The sequence below is a fragment of the Polypterus senegalus genome, chromosome 10 (assembly GCF_016835505.1).
Source record: "Polypterus senegalus isolate Bchr_013 chromosome 10, ASM1683550v1, whole genome shotgun sequence".
Classification (NCBI taxonomy): Eukaryota; Metazoa; Chordata; class Cladistia; order Polypteriformes; family Polypteridae; genus Polypterus; species Polypterus senegalus.
The window spans coordinates 67,837,999-67,856,901 of NC_053163.1; the positions used below are offsets into that span (position 1 = coordinate 67,837,999).

General features: G+C 36.8%; 1 protein-coding gene across 1 annotated transcript in view; it reads left to right on the plus strand.

Moving 5' to 3' along the window:
• The window catches only part of LOC120537168 (MORC family CW-type zinc finger protein 4-like), a 68,593-nt gene that overhangs the window by 15,075 nt on the left and 34,615 nt on the right, over positions 1–18,903 (plus strand). Inside the window, exons 4-5 of the mRNA XM_039765898.1 lie at positions 16,919–17,136; positions 18,003–18,150. Of these exons, the coding sequence (XP_039621832.1) occupies positions 16,919–17,136; positions 18,003–18,150 (366 nt within the window). The remainder of the gene's footprint in view (positions 1–16,918; positions 17,137–18,002; positions 18,151–18,903) is intronic.

Here is an 18,903-nt window from a genome sequence, read left to right on the forward strand (position 1 = left end):
GTGATTTCCCCTCAGGGATTAATACAGTGTGCCAAAAGTATTTGTTTGTACGTGCATTGTTGTAGGGGAGAAGCCTCCATGGAGTATTATTACATCTGGAATAATGCCAAGGACACAGATCTTTCCAAGCCTGGTGTGTGCTTATTCATATTTGTACATTATTAAAAAGTAATGTACATTTATGAAACAGTAAAACAAGAAGCACATTGTTTCTGCAGGGCTTCCAGTACAGGTTTGAATTTATATCTGTCACATGGCAATATTAACCAATTAGCCAACCAAAGCACCCTCCCTTCCGACGTACAGTATGTTTCTCTCTTTGTGTGCACTCTAGCGTCTTCCTTCTGCAGGTAAATTTCTCCAAAGCATGTCTTCCTAATCTAAATCTAGACTTGGTGGCTTTATACTAGGTCTGTTTTTCTTTTTTTTTTGCTCCCTCAAGGAGTATTTGGCATCACACCTGAGCAGGGTTATAGGTTTTCTAGACCAGGGGTTCTGATACCTTAAGCCATGGCTGGACAAAATAGCTTACCTGCTGGTTAGGGTTCCCAACTAATAATAGTCCCAATGCTGTGAAGCTGAGTATGATATCTGATTTCTGCTAACAACAATCACATGACATGATTTTGAATATTAGCAGACCTGTTGACAAATATGTGATCTTACCCATTGGTTCTTGACTTTTTTACCTGATATACCACTTCCATGAATTAAAATGTTTTGAAGTACCTCCATGTGTTATACTATTTGAAATTGGAAAAAATCAGATACTCAGTTAGAGGATCCGTACAGACTTTTTTCAAAACATGGCAGGATCTAATCAGTAATATTTTAAAATAAGTTTTTATAAAACTTATAAAACAGAGAATTTATTAATTTAGGTATGTTTACAAGCCTTAAATTTTACGCCGTTTGGCTTGCTCTCTCTCTCAGGGGTGGGGATCGATCTGTTCTTAACATAATTCTTTTTTTTTTGTAAAAACTTGATTACTATGTATGGATTGTAATAAAATTAATAATAAAAAAAAAAAGAAGTACCTCCATTTTTTCAGTCTTAAATTATTAAATACTGAACTCTTACTAGGCACAACTAAAGGTGATGTTTTTTAATCTGCCCTCCCTAATGTTACTACATCTGGGAATTTTGATAAAAGATTATTGATAGTTGGACACAGTGGGTCTGTGTTTTATCATTTTCTATATATACAAAAAATGCTTTTTTAACAAATTGTTACAAAAACCATATAGTTACATATGAATTCAGATCTTGTGAAAAAAAGATCATAAAAGCTCACAAAATGGGTCCAAGTCAAGGTTGAGCTTGCTTCATGGCTGCACAGCGCTGCTCCTAAATTAAGCCTGTTCTGATATTTATTTTTCAAGGAAGCACTATTGTTACTGAACATTGCCTCATTATATAGAATATTGTGTGCAGTTCTGGTCATCACGGAATAAGAAAGGCACTTGGTTGCTCTGCTCTTCACAGCTTCAAGTGTAAGAGAAATAAACCTGTTTAATCTTAAACAAAGGAGACTGGGTGGGGTCCTAATCCAGGTATTTAAAATCCTCCAAGTCATTGATTGATAAAATGGATCAAGTAACATTCTTTCAGCTTAAGGGTGAATTATGTACTCAAGAACATCAGTGGAAATTAAGGGGAAGTGCATTTAAAACTGAAGCCAGGAAGCACTTCTTAACACAAACAGTTGTGGGACTCTGGAACAAACTATGAAGATGTGTAGTTGAACCAGAAACCCTGACAACCTTTATGAAGAATCTGGATGAGATATTGGGACAGCTTAGCTATTAGCTAAACAAATGGACTTGATGGACTGAATGGTCTTCTCTTGTTTGTCAAATTTCTTTTGTATTCTTATGTAATCTAGGGATACTTGTATGTCTGAAAAAAACTTTGAGCTGTTCATTAATATTGATAAATATTAAAATGTTAGATATATTTATTTTATTGTTAGTAATTGTTAGCATTTGTCTTTCTTCTTCATTGTACCTTCATCTGCACTTGTCTAACAATTTCTAAAATTGTTTTTAAAATGATGATACAGCAAACAAGTTTATTAAATCTAAAAATATTGTAACATTAATGGATCGGACCTCAGAGAAAGAGAGAAACGCTTTTCAGACTGCATATATTGGAGTGAGAAAGACAACACTCACATGTAATGACATTCCCTTTCAAAAAAATCTGTTATTCATGGTGTGCCATTCACAGACATTCTTGATCCTAGCATGGATCAGCTCAAGGAGTTGTTGAGTGAGGAAAAAGCTGTTACATTGAAGCCTACAAGCAAGAATTTGCACAGACCGTGATATTGAACAGGAGAAAGGTGTCCGGTGAGCAAGACAGGAGTGGAGTCTTGCTAAAGGAGCACTTTGAGACGCAGCAGTGGAATTAAAACACTGCCGGCTGAGAACTGTAGCAGAAGTCTTATGATTATATCGATACAGGCCTTTCATGCAACAATTGCAGAACATTTTCAGTTATATTTATTTAAAAACTTCGTGAGGCTTAAATTCACACTCTTCCAAATTATATATTATTATTTTTTTTAAGAACATCAACATTACCAGGCCTGCTGTGTCTCTCCAAGTACAGACTGGTATGCCCTGCATTGGGTCACATCCCCCAGTTTGAAAACCATTGGGCTAAACTGTATGCAAAGCATGAACACTTGTTATCAGTGTTTAACACAACTCAGAAACTGTGATCAATGATCAAATCAATCATTTAGGTGACTATTGAAGAACTGGCAGAAATGAGCATCCTAAACAGAGGTAAAAGGTGCTGTGTAAGTAATATGTATTATTATTAGTGTAAAACAATGTATAGAAGTACTAAAAGATCAAACGAGCAACAAAAAAGAACAATAAGAACTGTAGCAGATTTCCCCATTTCTGCTAAGTGATTAAGTACACAAATAGTGTATACATTTGATGTAACCTGTGTACAAGTAATACCTTCTAAGAGTTTTTTCTTGTAGTTTGAAAATTAACCAGATTTAGGCGATCAGCCTTATTTATCTGTTATTTATCTATAAACAACATTTATCTGTTGTTAGGTGTAAGCATTTTGTCTATTGAGGAAATTTACATCAGTCATTTTAACTGCTGTGTTTGTACCCCCACGAGCTAATTCAAAGTTATCATTAGATCAGCTGTGAGATAGTATCAGTCATCAGCTGTCATAACATCTGAACAGCATTGTTATAGTAGAAGGTGACTTTAACTATGCAAAACTTAAACCAGTCCTACTTAAATTGTAGAAATTTGTACATTTCCCACATGGGAGAGTAGTACTTCAGACCAAGTCTACACCAGCATTTCAGATGCTTATTATGCTGCTGCAATGCCACATATTGGATTTTCAGATTATGTGTTTTTAAGCTTCAAACCAGCCTATAAACCTCTGATCTGGTAAACTGAACCCAGCTATAAGAACAGTCCAAATAAGTAATAAATTATTATAGTAAATACATAATAATAATAAATGACTAAGGAAGCCACCTCAGTACTGATGGACTTGCTCAGGATGCAGAGCTAAGGAACATAAATTTGCACGTCTCTCTTACATAAACTTTTGCATTATGAACATGAAAATAACAATGATGGTAAAAGTGTTTCCCAATCAGAAACAGTGTCTGAATATTGAGGTACTGACTCTGTTCAGGAAACAGAAAGAATATTTAAATCTGGAAACGCACATCTACAAGGAAGAATGAGAAACGTTGAAGAAGGCCATTATAGATACAAAGTGCAAGTACAGATGGTGCATTGAGAAGTATTTTAATAACAACGTTTGGGATATGTGGGGATAAAGATGGTCACTGGCTGTTAAGGATAGTTCCATTTTTACACACTTCAGCAGCAACAACAGTCTTCTAGACACTCTGAACCTGTTCTATGCTCATGTTGACTGTCAGAATGGAAAAGTCAACATCTATGATGCAACGTTAGAGATGGGCCAGATTGTGAGATTACACCAGCATCAAAAAAGATCTCTTCTGTGTAGTGTTCACATCAGCAAAGCAGCTTGACTAGTGTCTTAGGATGAGTATTGAAAATTTGAGTAGAACAACTAGCTGAGGTATTTACCAGCATTTTAAAAAAAAGCTGTTGTCCCCATGTGCCTTAAGTCAAAGTTGTTTCCCTTCTCAAGAAGTCAGCAGTAATCTTTCTAAATGACTATTGTCGAATTGTTCTACCCTAAATTATCAACAAGTGTTTTGAAAGACTGATTTTTTCCTTATATTAGGGCTATTATTCCAGCTGATCTTGATCAATATCAGTTTGCTTATCAGACAAAAAGGTAATTGATAACCGCACTTCACACAGCCCTTATGCATCTGAAGCAGCAGGTCACATACAGTTAGGTCCATAAATATCTGGACAGAGACAACTTTTTTCTAATTTTGGTTCTGTACATTACCACAATGAATTTTAAATGAAACAACTCAGATGGAGTTGAAGTGCAGACTTTCAGCTTTAATTCAGTGGGTTGAACAAAAAGATTGCATAAAAATGTGAGGGAACTAAAGTAACATTTTTAACACAATCCCTTCATTTCAGGGGCTCAAAAATAATTGGACAAATTAAATAACTGGAAATAAAATGTTCATTTCTAATACTTGGTTGAAAACCCTATGCTGGCAATGACAGCCTGAAGTCTTGAACTCATGGACATCACCAGATGCTGGGTTTCCTCCTTTTTAATGCTCTGCCAGGCCTTTACCGCAGCGGCTTTCAGTTGCTGTTTGTTTGCGGGCCTTTGTGTCCGAAGTTTAGTCTTCAACAAGTGAAATGCATGCTCAATTGCGTTAATATCAGGTGACTGACTTGGCCATTCAAGAATTTTCCACTTCTTTGCTTTAATAAACCCCTGGGTTGCTTTGGCTGTATGTTTTGGGTCATTGTCCATCTGTATCGTGAAACACCGCCCAATCAATTTGACAGCATTTAGCTGGATTTGAGCAGACAGTATGTCTCTGAACACCTCAGAATCAATAAACACTAGTGTCCCAGTGCCACTGGCAGCCATGCACGCCCAAGCCATCACACTGCCTCCACCATGTTTTACAGATGATGTGGTATGCTTTGGATAATGAGCTGTTCCACGCCTTCTCCATACTTTTTTCTTGCCATCATTCTGGTAGAGGTTGATCTTGGTTTCATCTGTCCAAAGAATGCTTTTCCAGAACTGTGCTGGCTTTTTTAGATGTTCTTTAGCAAAGTCCAATCTAGCCTTTCTATTCTTGAGGCTTATGAGTGGCTTGCACCTTGCAGTGCATCCTCTATATTTACTTTCATGCAGTCTTCTCTTTATGGTAGACTTGGATATTGATATGCTTACCCCCTGGAGATTGTTGTTAACTTGTGGCTGTTTTGAAGGGGTTTCTCTTCACCATGGAAATGATTCTGCAATCATCCACCACTGTTGTCTTCTGTGGATGTCCAGGTCTTTTTGCGTTGCTGAGTTCAACAGTGCTTGCTTTCTTTCTCAGGATGATGTACCAAGCTATAGATTTTGCCACTCGTAATATTGTAGCAATTTCTCGGATGGGTTTTTTCTGTTTTCGCAGCATGAGGATGGCTTCTTTCACCTGCATGGAGAGCTCCTTTGACAGCATGTTGTCTGTTCACAGCAAAACCTTCCACATGTAAGCACCACACCTCAAATCAACTCCAGGCCTTTTATCTGCTTAATTGATAATGATATAACGACAGACTTGCCCACACCTGCCCATGAAATAGCCTTTGAGTCAATTGTCCAATTACTTTTGAGCCCCTGAAATGAAGGGATTGTCTAAAAAATGCTTTAGTTCCCTCACAGTCCCGAATGATGCACATTACCTACACTGTGAGGGAACCTCAGTTCCAGCACTACGGCTATGTGGCGCGATTCCCTAAGGGTGATTTGGCTTGCAGGATTCTCAATGTTGAGGACCCAAGTGGCTGGACCAGGCCAAGGCGACACCCACATAATACAGATAGAGGGTAATTTCCGCAGGGAGGGACTGGGCCGCGTGTCTGCCTGGGGGTTTGCCAATCAGCATCTTGAGCTGTAATTGCTGTGTGGTGGGTGCAGTAACATGCCTTACCTGTTCATGCTCCCCAACCCGACTTGACCTGACCTGTATGTACGCAACCTCTTCTCCACTCGCGCATGCATCCCACAAGTCACCTGCCAGTATCCCTGCCTTGACAGATGACTGACTCACTGCAACATACTTGTGCATTCCTCAGATCACTGCTATCTGAAGCTACATATACAGGAGAAAAAGCACACACACTCCTGCACTTTCCAGCAATTCAGTGTTTCCACTTCACATGACAGACTTCCATCAAAAAACACCATCAAGTCTGGTACTGTATTTTATAAACAGTATGAAAGTGTTTTTTTTTTTTTTTTTACAATGGCAATTTCATATAGTGTTCATTGTAGTAATTTAGAAAAATTGCAGGCATTTAAAATATATTATCTGAAGTTTTTAGATTACGATTTACAAAGTAAATTATTAGCTAATAGGATTCATCAGTCCTTGTATACGTATAGCCATCCATTTTCAAACTCAGCTGTTTTTTTTTCCCATCTGCAACACTGCAGCTTATTCTAGGCCACATTCAAAGACAACAAAACACCATACACTATGGAGAGTGAAACATACATGAATATAGGGAGACAATGTGAAAATGTATTATATTACCCAAGTGAAATTCTATACAGAATTTTGTTAATCAATTTGTATCTTTGGGCCAATTTATCAAATGAATGCTAAAACAAGAGTTTCAGGGAAAAAAATTTAAATCTGAGGCACGTTATGACCCAGCAATGAATATTAAAAAAAAACAAATGAGCAGTTAGTGTTGCTAGAAGCTTCTTGGAATGCATGTAAAGTGAGATTTCTGCCACTAATAGCATGTTACATGTCTTTATTTAATAAATGTTTATCAAATGGACCTGGCAGGTTGTGTCACACAGAGAGTCAGTTGTGAGGATTTACCTGCCAATCGGGTAATTTAGAGTGAATTTTGTTGGCCGCAATGCCTGTCATTAAAATTTGCATACATACTATTCAGCATGCACATCCTAATTACCATTTATTTGGATGCGGAAACTGAAATTTAGTTACTTTGTAAAAACAGTTTCAGAAAGGGGAAAAATCTAAAACTGGCATTTTTAAGCCATGCTCTGCACTGTTTTTAAAGTTAGGTAGTACTGTATATGCAAAAATAAACTTCAAAAAAAGAGAAGTCAATTTTAAGAAATGGAGAAAAAACAACGGAAACTTAAATAATATTCAGTCCACTGTCTGGGTATGGTGATGGGTCCATCCTGTGAGACTTGGCAAGTCTTTCTCTTAAAGCATACTTTGAACATTCAGATGCTTGTTGTTTAAATGTTTTTTCAGACTCCAAGGTAATGATGTTTGGTAGCATCAGTCACAAGGCAGGAAGCCACCCCGGGCAGGATATTTAGTCATTTTCATGGTGTATCCACACAATCTTATAAACTCATTTATACGCAAAGTAAAACCAAACCTGTCTGTCAACCTAACATGTATGTTTTAGGATGTTGTGCTGTATACACACTGCAGCACCTGGAGAGGCCTCCATGAGGACATGGAATGAGCATTTCGGCATTTGTATAACACCTTGCCAGGCAGAAAGCTGATTATATTGCCAGCCATGACGATTTAAACTGATACTAATGACTCCCTCCTACTAAACACGTAGTAAATCATTACTTTCATCCAGTCCTGCAATTTGTCTGTATTCCAATATTCAAGCATATATAACTTCTGGATAAATTGATGTTCTTCCCTTCTTCTTGACCAGTAGGCTGTTAATATAATTTGCATAATTACTAAACAAATCATCACAATCACACACTGTAACATTAGCAGAATTTCAGTAATAAAAAATATTTTAGTATTTTTTCCTAGAAGGACCAAAAAGATTATATTTGAGTATGTAAAGTTCAATATTCTACTTATTTAACATTAAATCTATAAATCAGTTAACAATTTTAAGCAATACAATACATTTACACTTCTTATTAATTTGTGTACATGTTATATAATTGCTTTTTTATATAATTTGTTTCATGTACTTGTATATGTTTGGGCTTTTCTATGGTTTTCCTCTCATAACCTCATAGATTTGCATTTAAAGTTAATTAGCAATTCCATATGGACACAGTTTGATTGTGAGTTTGGGTGTACAGTATTTGCACAAGTGGGCTCTTTATTAGATGGTCGCTCTGTCCAGGATTGTTTTTTGCCAAGTGTCTGATAATGTTGGGATTAGACACTGTCCCACAACTGACCCTGAGTTTTGTTTTGTGGATATAAGAATATTATTTTATGTTATCAAACTAAAGAATACTACAAGGTTATTAACAACATAAACAGTGAAGAGTAATCTAATTAGAAAAAGCACTTGCATCTGCAGAGTTTCTCAAATACAGATCAGCCCTTGTGATTTGTGGGTTTACAATTCATGGATCTACCTATTTGCTGGTTTGTTATCAATAAGTGAATGGAAATTAAATTGCTGGTTTTGCTACCTGTTGCGAAAAAAATGCAGACACAGTAGCCCCAGTGCTTCAATAGAATGCAAATTCTAGAAACCCAGGAGTACTGTGTCATTGGGCAGCTTTGGTGAGGATGCTAGCATTTAAAGTGAACAATAACAAGCTGGCAGGATCACAGTCTGTGGTGTCTTTTTGTTTCAACATTTGGATCACAGTTACAGTTAAATCCATCATTTATATTCTTCTTCCGTGTCTGCTTGTTCGTGAGATGTAATATGGGTTGGAAAATGTATTCGTCTGGGAGCGCTCCTTCACAAACATCGACATCACGGTAGGACAAAATTTTACTTTCTGGTGGCTGTTCACCACTGTCATCCGCATCTGAGAAACTAGACTATGTCATGAGTGTTTTATCATTTTGTGGTTAGTATTTTGTTGGATTTATTTTGTATTTTTGTTGTTTACTACCATAAATATACACACACATTTAATATTTTATAAACAGTTATAGATCACCAAAGAACTGCTGAACTACACACTTTGTCTAGGGGACAATACTCCTCTTTGTCTCGGCAGCCAGTCTTACACACATGATTTGATTGTACAATGGTCGTTACATCTTGTGTTTCTCATAACTTTTTGCATCTTTTTTAGTGCAATATTTGCGGGGGTCATGTGTCCCAAAACCCAACTAAAATCACAAGGGTTTACTGTATAGAGTCCAAAAGGTGACACTATCTCATTACAAAGCAAAAGTGAATGCTGAGTATCTTGGTTAGCCAAGTTCAAGTTTTAAATATATAAAAGTTCACATAAGAATATATCTAGGAATCCCAGTTACAGAAAGCACAGTAGGTCTCTCTGGAATAATATCAAGTTGTTGTACAGGTTATTCTTTGTCATAATACAATTAGTTTTTTTTTTTTTTCTTTCATAATTGGAACATTTTTGTTAATGGTTATAAACAGTTGGACTCTGACAACAAAAGTGCCTGTGGGGATTTCTTAGAAGTAAGGTGGACCTAAATGCCCTTCCCTGTTAGGCGTCTAGAGCATGGAGGTGAGCAGGGCCAAAGCTAAATTGCAAGACGAACTGGAGAAGCCATTATGATGTTTGCAAATGAGAAATCGAGACAGCCACCCTCAAGTTAAAAGTTAAATTTAAATAATTTTGTCTACTGTAACCCTGCTTCATTTTGTGTGTTTTCATGAATTACTAGGTATTTACAAGCCTATACTTTAGTCGTACTTGTAATAACAATTGATTCTGAAATTAAACTGCCATCTTAAGATACTAAATGTACAAGCTAAATATTTATAAATGTGGGGAGTGTTAATCAAATTAATTTCCAATTGATTTTTATTTAAAAACTGATAATATATGTACACTGGCATGATTTTTGGTTGATATACAATGTATTGAATATTCTAAATATTTTTAAAAGTTAAATGAGTTGTAGTCTCATGCAGTGGCAAAGTATACCCCATTAGGCTCTTAATTATTGTATACTTTGTTTTTTGTTATGTACAGTGCCCTCCATAATGTTTGGGACAAAGGCGCATTTTTCCTTTATTTACCGCTCACAGTTTAAAATTACAAACCAAACAATTCAGACATAACTAAAGTGCACATTGCAGACTTTCATTTAACGGTATTTACATACATCTTAGTTGCAACATGTAGATATGACACTTTTCATGCATCGTCCCCCAATTTCAGGTCACCATAATGTTTCAGATAATTGTCATCACAGGTGTTTGTGATTGCCCAGTTGTGTTTCATGGCTTCTTAAGACTCCCAGGCTTGCTTCTACCCTACCCTTTAACGTCTGTAGTTGCCATTGTTCAACATGAGGAGAAAAACTGTGCCAGTGAAAGTGACAGAAGCCCTTATGAGGCTGAAAAACAAGAATAAAACCACTTAATTAACATCAGTAAAACCTGAGGATTACCTAAATCAAACGTCTGGAATATTATTAAGAAGAAAGAACACACTGGTGAGCTCAGTAATGGCAAAGGGACAAGTAGGCCAAGGAAGAACTCCCCTGCTGATGACAGAAGAATTTTCACTATGGTAAAGAAAAAGCCCCAAATGCCAGTCCAACAGGTCAAAAAAAATCTACATATATGCATCATAGACTACTGTCCACAAACGACTTCACGAACAGAAACACAGAGGCCACACTGCAAGATTCAAGCCAGGGCTGTCTTAACAACATTATAGGCCCCTGGGCAAAGCAGTTCACTGGGGCCCCTGCATAAGTCACAACATACATAGAGTAGGATGGGGCCTCTATGCTTGTGGGGCCCCCAGGCAACTACCCAGAGTGCCCAAGCATTAAGACTTCCCTGTTTCAGACCAGTAGTTAGCCACAAAAATGGGGCAGACAGATTACAGTTTGAGAAAAAGTACTTTAATGCGCCTGCAGAATTCTGGAAAAGGTCTTGTGGACAAACAAGACAAAGATGAACTTGTATTAGAGTTGTGGCAAGTGCAAAGTGTGGAGACAAAAAGGAACTGCCCAGGATCTAAAGCATACCATCTCATCTGTTAAACCTGGTGGTAGGGGTGTTATGGTTTGAGCATGTATGGCTGCCACAGGTACTGGCACACTTAATCTTCATTTATAATGTAACTGCTGACGACAGTCGCTCATTGAATTATGAGGTGTACATCTGATCTGCTCAATTTACAGTAAATGCCTTCAAAGTCATTGGACAGCACTTCATGCTACAAGAAGACAGTGATCCCAGACACACTGCTAAGGCACAACATGACTTTTTCAGATCTAAAAAATAGGAAATTCTTAAATGTCTAAACCAATTTAAATCAAATTGAGCATGTCTTCCATATGCTGAAAAGAAAACAGAAAGGATCACCCCTGCCACAGGCAGGAATTGAAGGAGGCTGCATTGAGAATAATAATATATTTGAAGATATCAAAATCATAAATTCAGTGTTAAGCGCTTGTGATCTGGAATTTTAATACAATTGTTATATACCAGTTTGCTATCAAAAAAGAGAATGGTATGTTGAAAAGGGTGTTGGCCACCGATCACATCATAAGTACGCTCACAAGTAAAACAGAACAAATTCTCTAAGAGAAAGCCTTTTTATCTAGTGCTTTGTTTCTGCCTGCCTTGTTAGAGATGTGTTTGGCCATGTGAATTGATTTGTCCTTGATTAGTCCTTCACTCTGCTGAATTTGGCCCTTCGGTATTGCCTTCCTTTACAGATTTTTAACATCATTAGCTCTTTATTCTATCACCTTTTTGGTTCCAGTACTCATATTTATTTCTTCTCGTGACCATCCTTGTGTGAAATAGCACATTTATAATACCTAGTTACTTAACTTACTTAAATGCCTTTTCCCTTCGTTGCCGAGTACATGACACTGTCAGTGTTACTCCTGGTGTTTAAAATGCCTGTTGTTACACCAGTTATGAACAAGCTAAATATTGATCTGGCCATTTTCAGACTGCAGAGATCTTTTCCACCCACAGTTTTGTTTCACATGCTTAAGCATATATTTGCCTACCAGTTAATTGCTTCATGTAAGTAATCAAAATCTGTTTGGTCCTGTTCAGTCTGGTTTCATGCCTAAATATAGAAGAGAAGTTAAAGAATAAAAAAACAATCTCTTAGTTGGTGGTGGGTTTAATTTTTAATTACATACTTTTGATCTGTCATTTTTGATGATCTAAGACCAATGTGGCTCTTACTGGGATGCCTTTTGCATTGCTTTCATATTACCTGGCAGGCAGATAGCAGATTGTGTTCACTGGCAATGTTGTGGCACATCTGAATGGAAATGTGTTGCATGTTGCTTCTCCAACACGTGTGTGTGTGTGTGTGTGTGTGTTGATTTTTTTTTTTTTGTTAATTGTACAGATATTGAGGGTGTATTGGGAAGCATAGGTGAGGACACAACTTAGCAGCACCTAACTTCCTCTGTCCATTTTTTTTTGTTTTTAACCATTATTCAGTTGCTGAACACAAAGTAATTTTTAAACTTGTTTTCACAAAGCAACATCATGAACTTGTTTGTTCTGTCTCTTGGAAACCTGGTTAACCTCTAAACACTCTGCAGTACACCTTAATGGTTTTTCAAACCACAATATTAATTGGACTGAAGCAAAGGAGGTAGTTTGTGTGTTATAAAAAATAATGCATTGTGCAGGGATGTTAAAATCATCTGCGAAAATGGCTGACCTGATGTGGAGTATTTAATGGTCCGGTGCGGCCTGTATTACCTTCTAAAAGAGTTCTCCATTGTCTTTCTAAATATTGCCTTAAGGCCTCTGTACACAAGCATTACACTGAGCAATCCATGCAAATGTTTACAGCCTCAGGGGCTTAAGTAAAGCAGACTTAACTAATATTTTTCCTAAATGTCATTTGCATGTAACCTGCCTCTGTTATATAAATAAAATGTCACATGCCCACTACCCAGCCATTTCCTTAGGGCCAAGATATACTTAACATTACACGTACACTTATATGATGCTGCTACTACACAAGCAGTGTACAGTTCGTACTTCCAAACATAATTTATGTAAATCCGGTGGATTCCACCAGGTGGCAGTGTGAGACATCCTCACAGAGAGAAAACAACATCCAGTTTTGCTGTGTTGTAATTTGAGGGAAGAAAGATTTTGAAGATAATAATTCTTTGCATTCTGATGCTGTTGCGAAGGTGCAAAAAAAAAAACTGCAAAAGTGACGCAGAAGATGGTATGTGAGGCCTTTAAATGTATCACGTCATTACGATGGAGAATATGTGTTGCTTATATTGCCTATCTAAGAAATGAATGAAGAAAAGCACCATGAATACTTTTCGTTTGCCGATTTGTTTCACCACAGCGAACCATTCATCAAACATCGAAGAACATACATTGATCCTGTTGGAGCTGCATTGAGGCTTGCCATCACACTGTGTTATTTTGTAACAGCAGAATTCCCACATCTTTTCTTAGACATTTTCCACTTTGCACGGATGTATCTGTCTCTAACTTGCTTCCATTTCATCTTGCACACTTCCACATCCACTTTCAAAGAGCTCGCGATTTGATGCCAGCAGTTCTGACAGGCATGTCTGTCACTAAGGAGATGTTGATAGTAAAAAATGATAAATGATGTCACATACCGAAACTTGAACAAACACGTCACCCATATTTTTGCTTGGTACTACAACTTGCACATGCATTGCATTAATTTCTGACAACATGCTAAAGTGCTCTGGGAATGCATGGTAGCTATGATGCTTGTGCCTAAACATCAGAGTGTCAAGTATAAACACGACCTTAAACAGTCAAACTATCAATTAATACTTCCTAGTCCATCTTACAAGAAGAGACTGAAGCATGAGAAGTGAGTAAAAATATGTTTTAGTACTAGACTAAGGAGGTGGAAGAAAAACTACAAGATTGCTTTAAATGAGTAAATTAGGACATCTTTACAGATTACACATTTGGATGAATATACAACTGTTGTAACTGGAGTCATCAAAAAATGTGTGATATGTTTTATTTCCTAATAAGAAACCACCGGGACATCCAAAAATTACTGAAGACTTGCTGCAATGTATTTCAGGTCAATGATAAGGAAACATACAAGCAATGAATATACAAGCTGTGGAAAACAATTTCAGTAAAATTAGCGTATAGTCATGTACTGTAACTTTGGCAGGATTTACAGATGTTTAAAGATTACAAATTAAAGGCTAGTTTGCAGTCCTTTTTTCATTCTCCTGGATGAGGTTAGTGCTTTCTGCTCCTGCCTTGATGGTAGTAACAAAGTGACATAAGCAGTTGCCTGCAGCATCACATTATACAACCTCTCCGTCTTTCTGTTAAGAGGATTTTTGAATGATTCAAACCCAGTAAAACTTCTAGTCTGGATGGATTTCAGGATGCATTTTAGTAACCAAGAAACTTGCATTTTCAATGACATCTTTAATATATGATTGAGTTCCTAGCCTGCTTCAAAAAGACAACAGCTCACATCAGAACTGAGGAAAAACAAAAGTGGACCGTGCCATTGACTCCTGAGCAATGGTATTCATTACCATTATGATGAAATGCTTTGAGAGGCTATGATGCATTAAACATATTTTTCCAGATATGTTGGATCACCTCCAGTTTTCTTACCGCCACAACCTGTCCGCAGAGAATGGATTTTTGATAGTAAAAACTGCTGTGCCAGTATACAGTTTATAGACCCTCTTTTAAATGCTGATCACCAGGCTACTAGACTAGAGACATAGTGTAGTCTTCTGGAACGAAAGCTTGGTCTTCCTAACTCACAGGCTTCATTGTGGCAGCACCAGTTCCTATGTGGTGATCCTCAACACAAGCATCATTCAAGATATTGTGCTGAGACCTTCTGCTGTACTCCTTATTCACCTAAGACTTAGTGATGAAACAAAGTGCCTGCTTTATCATAATATTTTACTGATGGCACCACCACTGTAAGCCTGATTAAAACCAATGATGTGGTATCTTACATAGAATAGATTTGCCTTCTGATATTGTTGACAGTACAATCTCTGTCCTTTAATATTAATCAATCCAGAGAACTTACTGTTGACTCAAAACTCAAAATTAGTTTAGTTTCCTCATTGACTTTAATGCATTTTGCTGAGTTCTACGAAATACCCGAAACTTTACATGTTTTCTCCAACCTTGAGGTGATGCAGATTCAGTGGGGTTCGCTCATCACTACTAAGCACATTCCATACTTGGATATTATGCAACTGTTAAGAATGGATTCCACTTGTACTTGTACAGTTTATTGGAGCACAGATGGTGACATCTTGGCTTTCCCTAGTAAAGTGCTGATGAGCCTTCTTGATGCCAAGATGTGTTGTGCCCACTTCAGGTTGTCAGTGTTGATGACTCCAAAAAATTTAAAGCCGTTGACTGTTTTCATGACATCCCTTCCAACTGAAATTAGGTATGGTGATGTTCATTGCATTTTCTTTTGTCTGTTATTGACATTGTATAACTGTCATTGGTCTGTGGAAACATGCAAGTAACAATTTATACAATGTACCAATTAAAATAAACTTGAACTTGCCAGCTCTGCAGTGGGCTGGTGCCCTGGCCAGGGATTTGTTCTTGCCTTGCGCCCTGTGTTGGCTGGGATTTGCTCCAACAGACCCCCCGTGTCCCTGTGTTAGGATATAGCGGGTTGGACAATGACTGACTGACTGACTTTCCAGCTACAGATGTATATCTGTTGCTGTTTACCTGAGGTGTTCCTCAGGCCTCTTACATAGCTCATTCTTTTTATTTACCATTTCACGAGAGCATACATGAATGTATAATGAGGTCCTTTTATTTGTATCTAGGCCTATTGCAATGCTATGCCCTTTGAAGTATCTAAAAATCTCAAAAATATATTATATTATGTTCAAAACTCATTATAATAACATAATAACATGTGAAAGTTCATTACTCCATTACTTTTCAATGGCAGACAAATACATGTTTTATTAAAACAAATTCCCACCTACAGAAGGCTTCATGCCTGTGGTCCATTGAAGAATTACATACTAACTCCTCATCCTAAGTACTGATTACATACATCAATGTGTAGAATCCCACATTCCCCTATGTAGACACTTTAAAAAAGAACTTTTAGACTTACCATTTCAGATAAGTTATTATTGAAGTCTAAATTTTTTAAGTTTTTTGTTTTATATTTCAACATATTTATATTCATTATCCTTTGGTTTGAAAAAAGGAGTTCTAAATAGAATGCTCGTTCATTGCTATGTGTCTTGTCTGTTTTCTGAGCTCACTATATGCATTACAGGGCTGCAATTATCAGGAGCCAAAAACCAGCAGCTTTAAAATCAAAGCAGGAGCCAGCCATGGGTGGGTGTCCAGTAGTCCAGTACATTATAGGATACGCATGCACATACAGTTATGGGCATGAATACTGGACTGTTTCAGGGTAACCAGTTTACTTAACAGATGTGTCTTTTTGGATGTGGGAAGAGCCCAAAATGTCTGGAGAAAATCCATGTGCATATTAGGAAATGGACAAGTTTCTCAAACATTCATAGCCCTGGGTGGGCAAAAAATGACACCAGCTGTACTAACCACTAGCTTATGATGCCTCTATTACCTTTATTATTATTGTAACTATTAGTAGTAATACTGAATGTATTCCAAGTTAAACATCTAAATATATGGATGATTAATATGTAAAATGTAAACTTTTGTTTTTTGTGTTTGTGTCTGTGTCCAACACTCTTAACCTAGCTGTTTAATAAAAAATAAACATAATAGAGATATATGACATTTGTTGTATATATTATGTGTATATCAATATATATACATATATATTTTGTCTCATCCATAGTTTTGGCTTCACTGACAAAGGCCAAAAGAAAAATCAACAGCCAATAGGAGTGTATGGTAATGGGTTCAAGTCTGGATCAATGCGACTGGGGAAAGATGCTCTGATCTTCACCAAGAATGGAGGTTGTCTCAGCGTGGGAATGCTGTCTCAAACTTACCTAGAAAAAATTCGTGCACAAGCTGTTATTGTACCTATTGTGCCCTTCAGCCAGCTTAACAATATCCTTTTATTCTGATTATATGTATCTGTGAGGAAATGAGTAGATATAGTACTGAAATAATGACATGGCGTCCACCTTGTTTGAAACTTGGATTTGATACTTGTGGAATCAACAGTGTAACCACACTCAAAGTATTCACCCTCTTTCAAAGCTGACTATAGACAAAATGGCTTATTTTGTTGACTTGACTATTACATTCTACTGTAGAACTAAGACTAACTTCTGTTATCCTGAAGCACAACCCTGTCTCTTCTCAAATAAGATAAAGTTGTCTAGTAACAACTATTGAAATATTCTAATATCAAGCATGGATCAGATGCTGCACCAAATAAAAACGATGTTGATGATGCACTTAATGTCTGAACACATAAAGAATCATGCATGTATTCAGTAAAAAGAGGGAATACTCTGAGGGTGTAAAAAACTTTTAAACTTTTAGCATTTAGAAGAACAAGAATTAGAAGAATAAGTATTGTTTCAGAGACCTAATTACTGTGTCTGGAAATAGTTCTATTCAGTTGGCTGATTAAAGAAATTATATAGAATTGATTTAGAATAAATAAACAATATCTCTATGGAGTAATTATATTGTGGCATGTGGAGCAATTTCTGAAATGCTTGTAATAGTAGTTAACATTTCTGAAGAAGCCACGTGAGTAATTTGGTAACTCGTCAGATCCTGTAGAGGTCTTAATATAAAAGTTCCTACTAATACACATAATATATGAAATATTTAAGTTGCATTTTCGTAGTTGCTACAATATATTATTAGTCCTCTCGACTTTTAGGATATAGGCAAACAGTGTTATATTGATTCTTTAAACTGTTTTAAGTACATGTTTTTTTCCTTAACACACATGGCACAGAAGTTGATTGTAACAGAAGATTCAGTTGCCAGTTTGGAAGCTATCCTGACTCATTCTCTTTTCCAAGTCAAAGAAGATCTGCTGGAGCAATTCAACACCATCCCTGGCAAGAAAGGAACCAAAATTGTAATCTGGAACATTCGGAGGTAAGAAGTAACAATAGTTACCAGTAATTACATTTCTCTAGGTGTTATTTTTTACACTTAATAGAAGCTTTGGGATCATCTTTTCTGTTATAATAGAGGAGGAGGAGGTTGGGAGCTTGAGGATTAGGAAAATTTCACTGAAACAAGGCCAGTGTTCTTCCTCTGGCATCAAGTCAAACCTCCTGTGTTCTACTAATTTCATTAATTTTCAGCTAATTTTGTTGATATCACTTGTGGTATAAAAGAAAGTGTGTGTAACTTTCTGAATCTTTACATGGTAATCTGTCTGTCTGTCTGTCCTTCCGTCCGTCCATCCAGCCAATCCAATCTGTTTTGCTTGGTTGCTTGTATGTTTGTATTGCATGGTTCCTTGCATGATGTTTGAAGCTTCTATCTTGTGCTAGTTTGACATCTACGCTTTCTGTCCTTTTTTAATTACATTGTATTCTACTCTGGGGTTCCGTCTTTCTGTTCTTTTATGGTCCCTGTAATTTCCTAATTTTATTCCTGTTTCAAGAGTTTTTATGATGTTTCGCGGCAATGCATTTATTAAAGGCTTTAGTTAATTGACCAAGGAGAGCTTAAGCTAACTCATTCAGAGAATTTTTCCTAATGGAGAAGTATGGAGAAGTGTAGTGATGACAATTTAGTTCCTTGGAAATTGTAAGTATTTTATGAGATTAAAATGCAGTACATTGTTCTTTTTATTAAATTTTACTGAACTAAATACAACTGTTCTTTGCATGCATACTG